Genomic DNA, 13,987 nt, shown 5'->3' with positions numbered 1-13,987 from the left:
AAAAAATTACTAAGAATTTTTGCATGTATATTAGACATCTGATGTGCCTTTACATATTTTAAACATATTTTAATTCAAACCGTCAACCAAACTAATCAAACCCTAATATTGAATTTCCAACTTAACTTATCATAGCTCTCAGACTGGTATTTTAAAAGAAAAGCATTTATTAGAAAATCAATACAAACTAGAACAATTATATTGTTGCCATTCATACCCAGTATGGGCTGCCTCTGTCCCTGAAAATATTTTAAAATTGTTTTTGTATTTAATTTTTTACACTTGTACAAAAGGGTAAAACATGAATGTAAACGGAGATAAAAAATAGATGCTAAAAATGTATGTTATCAAAACTTTATTAAAATAAATACGTTGATTTTCACAATATATATTTATTTTGAGGAATTCTGAAAATAATTGTATATAGTTTTTGAATTTAATTTATTTACATTTGTAAAAAAGTGTACAACATGAATAAAAACGGAGATAAACAATTTGTGCTAAATATTTATGTTGTCAAAACGTTATTACTATTAAAACGTTGATTTACTTTAGAATTCAGTAATGTATTAATTAGTTGTATAATTTTCCTAGCAACCTTTACGAATAACTATATTGTATGTATTATTAAGTTTAAATTAAATTGCAAAATACTGATTGCTGTTGTAATTTAAAGTTCGGGCGCTACATAAATATATACCTATTTGGGTGTATATTGTCATGTTCCCAACAACAGTGTCCTTGTTGTTTTCTGTAGCCTCACACACAAACATGTAGCCATCATACTTGTATTCTATTTGAAACTTTAGTGTTGACGAATGACGGTAGCGGGAACAAGCTGGTTCTACCTCGACTCTCTCAAATATTGGGTTTAGTGCAGGGTATAGAGAAATGCTACTGAAATTATTCAATTTGCTGCCAATTTTCCATTGAAAGGTTACGTTGTTTTGTCCCTGAAATAATAGTCAACGTTCAGAGAAACGATAATAAATAAACAAGCTGTTCAATAGATATGCATTAAACAAGTGTTTTGGTGTAGATAAGAAGGGCTGATATTGTCCTGCGTCTAGAACAGTTATCTCTCTTTCACATGTCCTTTGAGCAACAATTTATAATCTAATTTGTTTTCCTTTTGCCTGTCTAAGAAAAACCACAAACTTCCCCAGTGACTAAAAGATGGTATTGTTCAAGGTTTATCATAGTTGATTAGACTCTGGGTAGCAAATGAAGGTTTATATGACGCAAAATTTTTAAGTTATTATGTTCGTGAGATGTGGGACTTGGAGGGGCAGTGGGGGGACGAGAAGAGGCATAGTCAATTTTTTTACAACAATTAATGGATAGATATTTAAGTGAATAAAATATTGATAATTTTTTTAACTATAAAGTTATAACTATTCCATTAAAATGACAACTTGATGTGATATACTGAGCGGTTGTGATGAGAAGTGGGACATCTTATCCCACTTCTTGCGAAAGCGAGGTTTGCTTTTTACATTTAAAAAATCTATGTTGTAAGTAACACAAAAAGAAAATACAAAAAAAGATTTGATAAAATCATAAAATGAATAAAGAATTTAACTTAACCACAGGCAAGTCAGGATACAAAAAAGGAGACGCTGTCTAAGGGATTGGGAAGATACAAATCATATTTTTTTAAAGAACTTCTTTGTGCAGCTTAAACTAACAAATTACTGGTGTAGGAAGTATTTTGCATCAAAAGCTTAGTTTAAAGTGTTCTTTTTTTTGCGGGTACAATGGAATTTTGGTCTAAAAATACACAACATTTTCCGCTTCTCACCACTTTGCCCTTACATATTTTAGATGGCGTAAAAAATTCTTTTTTTTTTGTTATTACAGCTGTTTTAAATGCGACTGTACTTACTTCAATGCTGCAATATATACTAACACTTGAGCCTGGTCGATGAACGGACTCAAATGGACCCAGTCCAGTATTATTCATGGGATTCAAGTAGAAAGTCATTTTTCTTCCAACTGTTTAAATTGAAAATTGAAAATATTCTGAGGCTAAAGTATGTGCTTTTTTAACCGCCTAAAATATGTTTTCAATAAGTGCATTTCAAAGAGATCATAGCAAAAAGAGTTTATCACAAAGTTTATATTAAAAAGTACATTTCAAAAATGGAATCTCAAAAAGTGAATATCCAGAGGTGCATAAATATTTTTAAAAAATACATATTAAATAGTATCAAAAAGTGAAAATCAAAAAGTGAAAATCAAAAAGTGAATATCAAAAAGTGAATATCAAATTTGAATTTAAATTTTTACGCCGATAGTTTAGGCAAGAAAAAAATATTGTCCTTATTATAGTAAAGTTTATTTTTAATACATGCTTCAAGTTTAACGATTTTTTTTCAAAATATTACTATAGTGTTATTTAATTAATTGATTTTAAATAACTCATTTAAATGAAGCGGGAATGATCTTCCCAAAACTTTTACGAATATTTTTATATAACACTACGTGATATTGACATGAATTTAATCAAATACCTAAACTTTTTAAAATCCTAATATATAAAAGACCATGTGCTCACTTCTCTCTCTCTCTCTAACACACACACACACAATCTGTCTCTCCTTCTGTCCGCATGCCCCGGGCCTAAGAGATCAGTATCTTCAGCGTTATATGTAAAAAATTAAAAATACGGACTTTTGTTGAAAAAAATATGTTGGATAAAACACAAAACTAATGGCGTTATCTTCCATTTTAGAATATAAAGAAGTGAACTATATTTCATTCAAATTTGATTAAGATCTAGATTTTATAAAACTGATTCTCAGAAGTTACGCTATAAAATGTATACGATTTTCTCGGACAAACTAATACAATTTACTCTAAAAAAAAAACCATTATAACACTTGAACAGGCGGTTTTTAATTAAATCTTTTAAGTCTTTTAATCAGTGTGTGCATTCAATATGGTGTTGTATTGAATAATAATGTATATAATTGTATTTTTCTAATAGGTATTGGTAGCCTATGTTATATTAAATGTGTCGGATTTTTAGCTATTGAGTTATTTCTTATAATATACTATTATCGTTAAACGTGGAGTAAAGCACATTGCGTTTTGACCCAAATTAATTTTATAAAATATTTTTTCTCCAACAAAAGTAGCATAAGTTCCATTTCTGATTATCGGAAATCGCTGAAAAGTTTAAACAGAACTACAAATTCGATGTAATATTTATAAACTTCATCAACATAGCTGTAACAGTACTCAAGTTATCGTGTTCACAGACACAGACACACACATATACACACACAGAGAGACATACTGAAAAAAATGGAAAAGCTACATTTTTCTGACTCAGAAAGGTGTTAAACGTCGAGCTTTGAAAAAGTCTCGATTTCTATTTTTGCACGATTACAATAATTCCCCTATACTTCGTACACGAGAAAGTGAAAATGGGCATTCATGTTTGTTACAAAGTAAATAAATTACTGTTAAAATTCCATTATATACCACAGTTAATATGCTCTAATTCAGAATGTAATATACTTGCCTAGGACAGAGAGATTCTGGTACAAGCCTTTTACGTTTGTTTGTTGACCGTTAGAGCTAATATACATCCCTCGACAAATGTAAGTGCCGTCATCTGCACATCTGGCATCACGGATAACTAATTTGATTTTCATCGTGTTCCTGTTTTTTGGCTGGTCCGCTGTACCTCTTCTTAGGCTTCCTTCAAAATTATAAGTCCAGTCTCTTCGCGGAATTGTGAATGGTTCAACCTAAAAACAAAAAGAAAGAAGCTGAGATAGTCCGTTTTAAATTTTATATATAGATATATGTATATATATACATATATATATACAATATATATATATATACATATATATATATATATACATTATATATATATATATATATATATATATATATATATATATATATATATATATATATATATATATATATATATATATATACAATATATATATATATGTGTATATGTGTATGTATATATATATATATATATATATATATATATATATATATATATATATATATATATATATATATATATATATATATATATATATATACTGGTGGGGCCGGAATGAACCGCAACGGAAAAAAGCGCAACGGAAAAAAGCGCAAAACAAAAAGCGCAACGGAAAAAAACGCAAACAGAAAAAAGCGCAAACGGAAAAAAGCGCAAACAGAAAAAAGCGCAAACGGAAAAAAGCGCAAACAGAAAAAAGCGCATACGGAAAAAAGTGCAAAGAGAAAAAAGCGCAAACGGTAAAAAGCGCAAAGAGAAAAAAGCGCAAACGGAAAAAAGCGCAAACAGAAAAAAGCGCAAACGGAAAAAAGCGCAAACAGAAAAAAGCGCAAACGGAAAAAAGCGCAAACAGAAAAAAGCGCAAACGGAAAAAAGCGCAAACAGAAAAAAGCGCATACGGAAAAAAGCGCAAAGGGAAAAAAGCGCAAACGGTAAAAAGCGCAAAGAGAAAAAAGCGCACACAGAAAAAAGCGCAAAGAGAAAAAAGCGCAAACGGAAAAAAGCGCAACCAGAAAAAAGCGCACATAGAAAAAAGCGCAAACGGAAAAAAGCGCAACCAGAAAAAAACAACTAAAAATGTGCAAACGAGAAATTTAGCACAGAGACCTATATGGACTAGATTGCACATGTATACATGACTGTTAGGGCTGCTGTGAGAGTGTCGTGTTTGATCACGTGATCTACTACCATTTAAAGCATACCACTACCATGTGCATTTCTATCACCATGATACAGGCGATAATCGCTTTACACAATGCCTATTATTTTCTTGGTCAATAATTATTCAACTACTATTCTCGTATAAATAAACATAAAACTATTGACATTACACGTAGTATCTTTCACATTCTCCCTAGTTCGAACTACCTAGCTTGCATACCATAACAACCCGTTCCTATGGCAAAACTACACTCTCTTTCATCCGCGTCATCGAACATGCATTCGTCATATCTTTCGTAACAACATTCATTCGCACCAAAATAACAATTATGTATTTAATATTTTTTTCACACCATGACGCACCTACCTACTTACCTACTACCCACCTACCCACCTACCCACTTACCCACCTACCCGCCTACTCACTTACCCACCTACCCACCAAAAAAGTATCGGCGAAGTTCGTAAGTTTCGTAAACATTACTAGACATCTTTTTTTTTAATGAAAATTCATTGATATTATTGACATATGTTACAAATAAGTTACATTTTGCGACAACTTTAATTAGTGTGTTGGGCTTGTTTGAAAACTCACTTCGAACTAACTCAATTACATGCTATTTATTTTAACATTACACGGTAAGCGTCAGCCAACTGTTGTGATGTGAGGTGAGGACAGGTTCGACAATAAACCAACACGAAAGTACGAAAGAGACATAGACTGCCTATTAGAGAATGGACCCCTTAACTTTCCTAACTCCACCATTTATTATACCCTACCTATCCTCTAAATTTCCTGCGCTAAATGTCACTTCCCTCCCAATCGTTCCTATTCTACAGAATTGTGTGTACTATTTATCTACATTCTTTAATCTCAATATAACTAAAATAGACTTTTGTTTGAAGGGTAATGAAAACATGTAAACAAAAGGGACGCTACTCTAAAGCTATGCGAATACTTATTTGCAGTGGCGTAGGCACGGTGGGGGGGGGGGGGTTAGGGGGGTTATAACCCCCCCCCCCCCCTTGGACCCCTCAGTATATATATATATATATATATATATATATATATATATATATATATATATATATATATATATATATATATATATATATATTGTTAAACTGAATAACTATGTAATGTAGGGCTCTACATGAGAGGGTCAACACTACCTTTATATTCTGTCTAGCCATTCAGTAGTTCATCCCAAAGCACGACGACATCAAGGTATACAAATGATTCGACAGGATGACATTAATTTGACTATTTATTGCATTACAAAGGACGACTTGAACGAACTATACTAAGACTGGACTACATTACGACATCACTCTAACACAACAAGAACAAGTGTACTTTTTAACTTCTTTCCCCGACAACAACGAACCTACACTAAAACGTCACATTCTTTCGAACCGCGTAACTATTCAATGCGTCATTAACTTTCGCACTAATATTCGTTCACACCATTCCTTGTTTAAACATACATCAAAACTATATATATATATATATATATATATATATATATATATATATATATATATATATATATATATATATATGAGGTAATTAGGTAGGTGGGTAGGCAGGCAGGCAGGTAGGTAGGCAGGTAGTTAGGTAGGCAGGCAGGTAGGCAGGCAGGCAGGCCAGCAGGTAGTTAGGCAGGTTTGCATGGCAGGTAGGTAGGTAAGTAGGCAGGTAGGTAGGTAGTTGGCAGGCAGGCAGGTAGGCAAGTAGATAAGTAGGTAGGCAGGCAGTTAGGCAGGCAGGTAGGCAGGCAGGTAGGTAGGTAGGTATATAGGCAGGTTTGCATGTAGACAGGAAGGTAGGTAGGTAGGTAGGTAGGTAGGTAGGTAGGTAGGTTGTGAGTGAGGTAGGTTGGTAGGTAGGTAGGTGCGTCATTATGAAATAATAGTAAATACATCATTGCTATGATGTGTGTTTTATCAGGTATTTTGGTGCGAATGAATGTTGTTGCGAGAAATATAACGAATGCATGTTTGATGACGCTGATGAAAGAGAGTGAAGTTTTGCCATAGGAACGGGTTGTTATGGTATGCAAGCTAGGTAGTTCGGACTAGGGAGAATAATGTGAGAGATACTTCGTGTAATGTCGATTTCAAGGATAGTTTTATGTTTATTTATACGAGAATAGTAGTTGAATAATTATTGACCAAGAAAATAATAGGCATTGTGTAAAGTGATAATCGCCTGTATCGTGGTGATGGGAATGAACATGGTAGTGGTACGCTTTCTGGTTGCGAATTTTTCTGTTTGCGCTTTTTTCGGTTTGCGCTTTTTTCTGTTTGCGCTTTTTTTCGTTTGCGCTTTTTTCTCTTTGCGCTTTTTTCTGTGTGCGCTTTTTTCTGTTTGCGCTTTTTTCCGTTTGCGCTTTTTTCTGTTTGCGCTTTTTTTCCGTTTGCGCTTTTTTCTGTTTGCGCTTTTTTCCGTTTGCGCTTTTTTCCGTTTGCGCTTTTTTCTGTGTGCGTTTTTTTCTGTGTGCGCTTTTTTCTCTTTGCGTTTTTTTCCGTTTGCTCTTTTTTCTGTTTGCGCTTTTTTCCGTTTGCGCTTTTTTCCGTTTGCGCTTTTTTCTGTGTGCGCTTTTTTCTCTTTGCGTTTTTTTTCCGTTTGCGCTTTTTTCTCTTTGCGTTTTTTTCTGTTTGCGCTTTTTTTCTCTTTGCGTTTTTTTCCGTTTGCTCTTTTTTCTGTTTGCGCTTTTTTCCGTTTGTGCTTTTTTTGTTTGCGCTTTTTTCTGTGTGCGCTTTTTTCTCTTTGCGCTTTTTTCCGTTGCGGTTCTTTCTGGGAAACATTTATACTAGCGTACCCGTCCCCACGCGTAAATGTGTCATCTAGTCCATATGGTCTTTGTGCTAAATTTCTCTTTTGCACATTTTTCGTTGTGTTTTTTCTGGTTGCGAATTTTTCTGTTTGCGCTTTTTTTCTGTTTGCGCTTTTTTCCGTTTGCGCTTTTTTCCGTTTGCGCTTTTTTCCGTTGCGCTCTTTTCTCTTTGCGCTTTTTTCCGTTGCGCTTTTTGTTTTGCGCTTTTTTCCGTTGCGCTTTTTTCCGTTGCGGTTCTTTCTGGGAACCATTTATACTAGCGTACCCGTCCCCGCGCGTTGCCGCGGGAATAGAAGAAAGTCCGGCGAAATATATTAGAAGGGTTTCATCCATGCGTTACCAATCATATATTCTTAGAATCGTGAAGTTGTTTTCTAAAATTAAGTTATTTAAATGTAAACAATGCCTGCGCTTGGAACATAAATATCGGGACACGTGTTTGCCTAACTACCGCATGAAAACCTTGAGTATACATTAATCACTCACCAAAATAATATGGTACAACACTTTGGTGACCGCCCATGTGTCAAGGACGTATAGGGGCGCTCTCAAAAATTATAATTATGTCTGAACATTTAGCACTTATTACACCCCTTGATAAATTAGGAAAATGAATTTTTAAAAAAGGGTTACTACAGTCCTTCACGAAAATCGAATCCAGGGCGTCCTCTGGCCCCAACAGGGTTCTATTTTGCCCCACCCCCAGGGCCTTCAAGTTAGCTTCATAGCGTATACGTTTGTTTTAAACAGTGCGATTGACTATTGATAAGAAGGGTTTCTATATTCTTTCACTATATCGAATACCGGGTGGTTCCGACGGCGCCCCGTCAAAGTGTGATTTGGCACCCCGTGCTACACTGTGAGCACTATGTGTTTATGTTTGCATTTATGTTTGTATTATTGTTTAAGTTTAGGCTTGCGTTTACGTTTTTGTGCTCGTTCGTATTTGTGTTTGTGTTTTCGTTTCTGTTTGTGTTTATGTTTGCATTTTTAATTGCGTTAGTGTTTGAGTTTTGGTTGTGTTTGTTTTTTTGTGTTTGCGTTGGTGTTTGCTATTTTGTTTGCGTATGATATTGCGTTTGCTTTAGTGTTTGCGTTTGGATTGATGTTAGTGATTGTGTTTGTTTTTGGGTTTGTGTTTGCTTTTGAGTCAATGATTGCGTTTTTGTTATGTTTGCGTTTGGGTTTTATTTTTTTTATTTTTTTTTTTTTTTGGCTGGAACGGCATGTCTAAAATATAAAGATGTATAGATTCTGAGTAAGTGTGGAAAACATGCATATAATAAAAAAACTGTACTTCATCATGCAATATTTTTAAATGGTTTATAAAGAACAGCGTGGGTTCTTATATTATTTATTGGATACTTTTACTAATATTTAGGAAGCGACCCACGCTTTTCTTTATAGTTATATACATAGTAGTGTATTATATTACAATATATTTATAGAAACCTATTTAGTTTATCTTTTTAGTGTATTAGTACATAAAAGTTTGTTATTAAAACTTTTTTTATGAATTTTTTTATGGTCACGGTCATAGTGAGAGACAAAATAAACAAGTTTTTAAAAAATTAGCTCACGTTAGGATATATATGTCAAGAAATGTATTTGTGTGCGTGTACTCGTAGGTTTACGTGAGACATTACCCTTTAAAAGATGTTACAGTTGCAGTTTTTAATTAAAATACTTACTTTTATCTCGTATGGATATACATATATGCTGTATATTGCTAAATCTCGATATATTGTCCCACGTCTGTGTGTAATAAATAAATGAGCAACTGTTGTAGCATTTGTTGGTACACCAGCACGTGACGCGTCACATGTCACAGTAAACGTTCCTCTAGCCTCAACTACACTTGGGCTGACGATATCATCTCTACTACTTTGACCGTTCACTAAAACGATAATCTGTCATTAATTGCTAAATAAAAATTTATTTTTAAAATATTTTTCAATTAAAGTAATCCATCTACTCTTTTATTAGACAATTGCAACTAAATTTAACACAATTTTAACAGTTATACAAAATATTTACTTTTTTATTTAATGAAATTTTCAAACAAAAATGTATGGGAAAAGAAAAAATACAACCTTTTGACCAACACAGTATTACCATCTCCAACCCGTATAAAATGCGGTAGTTCATTTTGAAATGCAGGACTATTGTCGTCATGAAACATTAATTTTACCAAATGGCGTAGCTAAATATAAAATGTGAGTTAACCAGTCTTTTTGTTTTAAATGGAGTCTAGTCTGTGTTACAATAGACGTGGCTTTGGAAGGCAGAGGTGATGCTAGTAGGAATGCAGGGGGAGATTTGGATAGATTTAATCGAGAAAAAATAAGTTAACTCTAGTTGTCAGTAATGAGATAGCAATCATCATTAGAGGTAAGGTGTTAACGGTGTGGTCGGATGATAGAGAATACAACTGCTTACTCGAAATTCTAGTGTTTGAATTTTTGTCTCTGTCTACCCAGCTCTGATAGATGCCTGACTCACTTTAGTGAAATAAAAGACGGCTGGGCATAGTGACGATCACACTTTTCTTTCATATGTCGGGATAACTGAAACATGTGAACTCTACTTTAACTGGTACCGTTATTTTCAAAAACTCACTTTTCTTGTGCAGCTTGGTTCACTGGTAGAGCTTGCGACTGCTAACTCAAAAGTCTCGAGTTCAGATTTCGGGCTCGATGTTGTAGGATGCAACTGAGTCCACTCAGGCCAGATGGTCAGCTGATTCACTTTAGGGAAACAAAATCGGCTGGGCATTGTGCAACCCGCACTATCACCGTGTATGACGAGGTCATTGAAACAGGTGAGCTCTACTTTATCTGCCCCTTAGGTCTTGGGCACTCTGTTTATTATGAAATAACATGGACATAATACCTAACAGCCTCATATGTTTGAAGGTTTGTGTTTTATCAACGCCAAGAAGTCGCCAGTAAGGTGCTACTTATTATTACAAAATCCAAACCCTAGCCCTAACATCGCTGTACCTACGCCACTGTTTCACCACTAGAGCTCTATACTTGCCACGTCACAACATTTTATCCACAAGAAACAAATCTCTGTCTGAGTACACATCCATGTGGGTGGTTTAAAAGATTATAGGCCTAACAACGGATTAAACAACAGCTTTCAAGCAGCCAAATCCTACATGTTTTTTGAGCTAACGATACAGGCATAGTTGTTTTGTAAAGTGTTGAGATGAAGATCAAACGATATTATATATTGAATGTGGGGTTCCTTATCACAGCTTAACCAACATTCTGGTACATCACAACATAGCCATGGGACTTATCAGACAATACGGGTCCATTTTTATAGTATTCCGCTACGCAACTATGAAGTAGAAACTAAAATATTTCTCTATACTACTAAAACTCTAGTTTGTTTACATTTTTGAATATTTATTTGTGGTTTTTTTTTTTTTTTTTTTTTTTTTTTTTTTTTTTTTTTTTTTTTTTTTTTTTTTTTTTTTTGTGTTTGTCTGATTGACTACTGGAGAGAATCTGCTATATGCATAGAGCTATAAAATAGTATGTAGGTAGAGAACAATTTTTGTTTTCAGACTTCAGACAGACTGTTAATCTCAAATTTATTTAAAGAGGTTAATTAATTTATTGATTTATTCATTGGTGGATTTTAAAAATTAGAAAAACGACTTTACTTTGAGTGAATAGTGACGTCACATGATTTGTTTACTTTTTAGTACAATAAATGGTGGCTCCAATACAAGATTTCGTATCAGGGGCGGAACTATAGTGCCGCCAGACCCCGCAATGCCGGGGGGGGGGGTCCAGGCTGTTTAGGGTCCCACGGCTGACCATAATTAATATTTTTATAAACATTTAATTTAATTTTCGTGCATTTTTACCTTGATATTTGGTTTTTAAAAGAAAAATACTGTAGCTGCGGTACGATTATCTTTATTTTACAGTCATTATACCACGCTCTTTCGCAAAAATTAAAATACATTACCCAAACTGCAGTGTAAAATATAGGCAACTCTTCAAATTTGAATGACTTCTGTGAGTCGTTGCTCCCCTTTGACAGCCACATAGGGGACACGCAACTGTGACCGATCCTCCAAAGTGTACTGTTGCGGATGGGGCAGGGGATAGGGACCAAATAGGGGGCTCGAAAATTGTCGTCAAATGTATTTAAATATTTTAAAAAGTTATTTATAATTGTATTTTTTAAACTATGGTTAAGGCCGAGTTCTATTCCCCTACAATCAAACACACACTGTCGCGGGCAAAATCTTTTTTAAAAAATAACAGTCCATTGCTTGAGAAGCCGCTACATATGATGTGGGCTTTCATGATGCGCACTTCTTCTTTGCGGTATTGATTAGGGACCCAAAATCTATTGTACATTTTTCAACGTAAATATGTGTTTGTGATAGTGGTAGAATTTGTATCCTGTACTATATTGTATCCTACAAATAATAAAAAATAATATTATACTAGAAACTTCGGTTTTAAATACGTTTACTTGTTTTTGCTTTTACAAGAAATATCATAGTAAACTTTTAGGGCCTATACTTGGAATTATCTCCCCTGCGTAAGTTTCACAATGGGCGATGCTGAGATTCTGGTACAAGCCTTTTACGTTTGTTTGTTGACCGTTAGAGCTAATATACATCCCTCGACAAATGTAAGTGCCGTCATCTGAACATCTGGCATCACGGATAACTAATTTGATTTTCATCGTGTTCCTGTTTTTTGGCTGGTCCGCTGTACCTCTTCTTAGGCTTCCTTCAAAATTATAAGTCCAGTATCTTGGCGGAATTGTGAATGGTTCAACCTAAAAACAAAAAGAAAGAAGCTGAGATAGTCCGTTTTAAATTTTATATATAGATATATGTATATATATACATATATATATACAATATATATATATATACATATATATATATACATTATATATATATATATATATATATATATATATATATATATATATATATATATATATATATATATATATATATATACAATATATATATATATATATATATGTGTATATGTGTATGTATATATATATATATATATATATATATATATATATATATATATATATATATATATATATATATACTGGTGGGGCCGGAATGAACCGCAACGGAAAAAAGCGCAACGGAAAAAAGCGCAAAACAAAAAGCGCAACGGAAAAAAACGCAAACAGAAAAAAGCGCAAACGGAAAAAAGCGCAAACAGAAAAAAGCGCAAACGGAAAAAAGCGCAAACAGAAAAAAGCGCATACGGAAAAAAGTGCAAAGAGAAAAAAGCGCAAACGGTAAAAAGCGCAAAGAGAAAAAAGCGCAAACGGAAAAAAGCGCAAACAGAAAAAAGCGCAAACGGAAAAAAGCGCAAACAGAAAAAAGCGCAAACGGAAAAAAGCGCAAACAGAAAAAAGCGCAAACGGAAAAAAGCGCAAACAGAAAAAAGCGCATACGGAAAAAAGCGCAAAGAGAAAAAAGCGCAAACGGTAAAAAGCGCAAAGAGAAAAAAGCGCACACGGAAAAAAGCGAAAACGGAAAAAAGCGCAAACGGAAGAAAGCGCAAACGGAAAAAAGCGCAAAGAGAAAAGAGCGCAAACAGAAAAAAGCGCAAACAGAAAAAAGCGCACACGGAAAAAAGCGCAACCAGAAAAAAAACAACTAAAAATGTGCAAAAGAGAAATTTAGCACAGAGACCTATATGGACTAGATTGCACATGTATACATGACTGTTAAGGCTGCTGTGAGAGTGTCGTGTTTGATCACGTGATCTACTACCATTTAAAGCATACCACTACCATGTGCATTTCTATCACCATGATACAGGCGATAATCGCTTTACACAATGCCTATTATTTTCTTGGTCAATAATTATTCAACTACTATTCTCGTATAAATAAACATAAAACTATCGACATTACACGTAGTATCTTTCACATTCTCCCTAGTTCGAACTACCTAGCTTGCATACCATAACAACCCGTTCCTATGGCAAAACTACACTCTCTTTCATCCGCGTCATCGAACATGCATTCGTCATATCTCTCGTAACAACATTCATTCGCACCAAAATAACAATTATGTATTTAATATTTTTTTCACACCATGACGCACCTACCTACTTACCTACTACCCACCTACCCACCTACCCACTTACCCACCTACCCGCCTACTCACTTACCCACCTACCCACCAAAAAAGTATCGGCGAAGTTCGTAAGTTTCGTAAACATTACTAGACATCTTTTTTTTAATGAAAATTCATTGATATTATTGACATATGTTACAAATATGTTACATTTTGCGACAACCTTAATTAGTGTGTTGGGCTTGTTTGAAAACTCACTTCGAACTAACTCAATTACATGCTATTTATTTTAACATTACACGGTAAGCGTCAGCCAACTGTTGTGATGTGAGGTGAGGACAGGTTCGACAATAAACC

General features: G+C 34.1%; 1 protein-coding gene across 1 annotated transcript; it reads right to left on the bottom strand.

Annotated features, from left to right (window-relative positions):
• Positions 1 to 177: 177 nt before the first annotated feature.
• Positions 178 to 9,760, bottom strand: LOC131936186 (uncharacterized). Its single transcript, XM_059293100.1, has 6 exons — positions 9,627 to 9,760; positions 9,225 to 9,430; positions 3,530 to 3,758; positions 1,886 to 1,995; positions 701 to 953; positions 178 to 239 (listed from the first exon to the last, which is right to left on the bottom strand). Exons 1-6 carry the CDS (start codon positions 9,706 to 9,708, stop codon positions 178 to 180), a joined length of 942 nt encoding a protein of 313 aa, XP_059149083.1. The 5' UTR covers positions 9,709 to 9,760.
• Positions 9,761 to 13,987: the final 4,227 nt, after the last annotated feature.

The sequence above is a fragment of the Physella acuta genome, unplaced genomic scaffold (assembly GCF_028476545.2).
Source record: "Physella acuta isolate Inbredline_101_S28 unplaced genomic scaffold, ASM2847654v3 ptg000171l, whole genome shotgun sequence".
NCBI lineage: Eukaryota > Metazoa > Mollusca > Gastropoda > Physidae > Physella > Physella acuta.
Note: the sequence above shows the minus strand (reverse complement) of the source record. Positions and strands in the feature narration are given on the sequence as shown.

Excerpts from the sequence above, each read along its gene's own strand:
- LOC131936186 (XM_059293100.1), bottom strand. The coding sequence starts at position 9,708 with ATGACGACAATAGTCCTGCATTTCAAAATGAACTACCGCATTTTATAC. Across the intron at positions 3,759-9,224 it reads TATATCCATACGAGATAAAA|GTTGAACCATTCACAATTCC; the intron begins GTAAGTATTTTA and ends TTTTGTTTTTAG. Across the intron at positions 1,996-3,529 it reads CCAGAATCTCTCTGTCCTAG|TTGGAAGAAAAATGACTTTC; the intron begins GCAAGTATATTA and ends CAATTTAAACAG.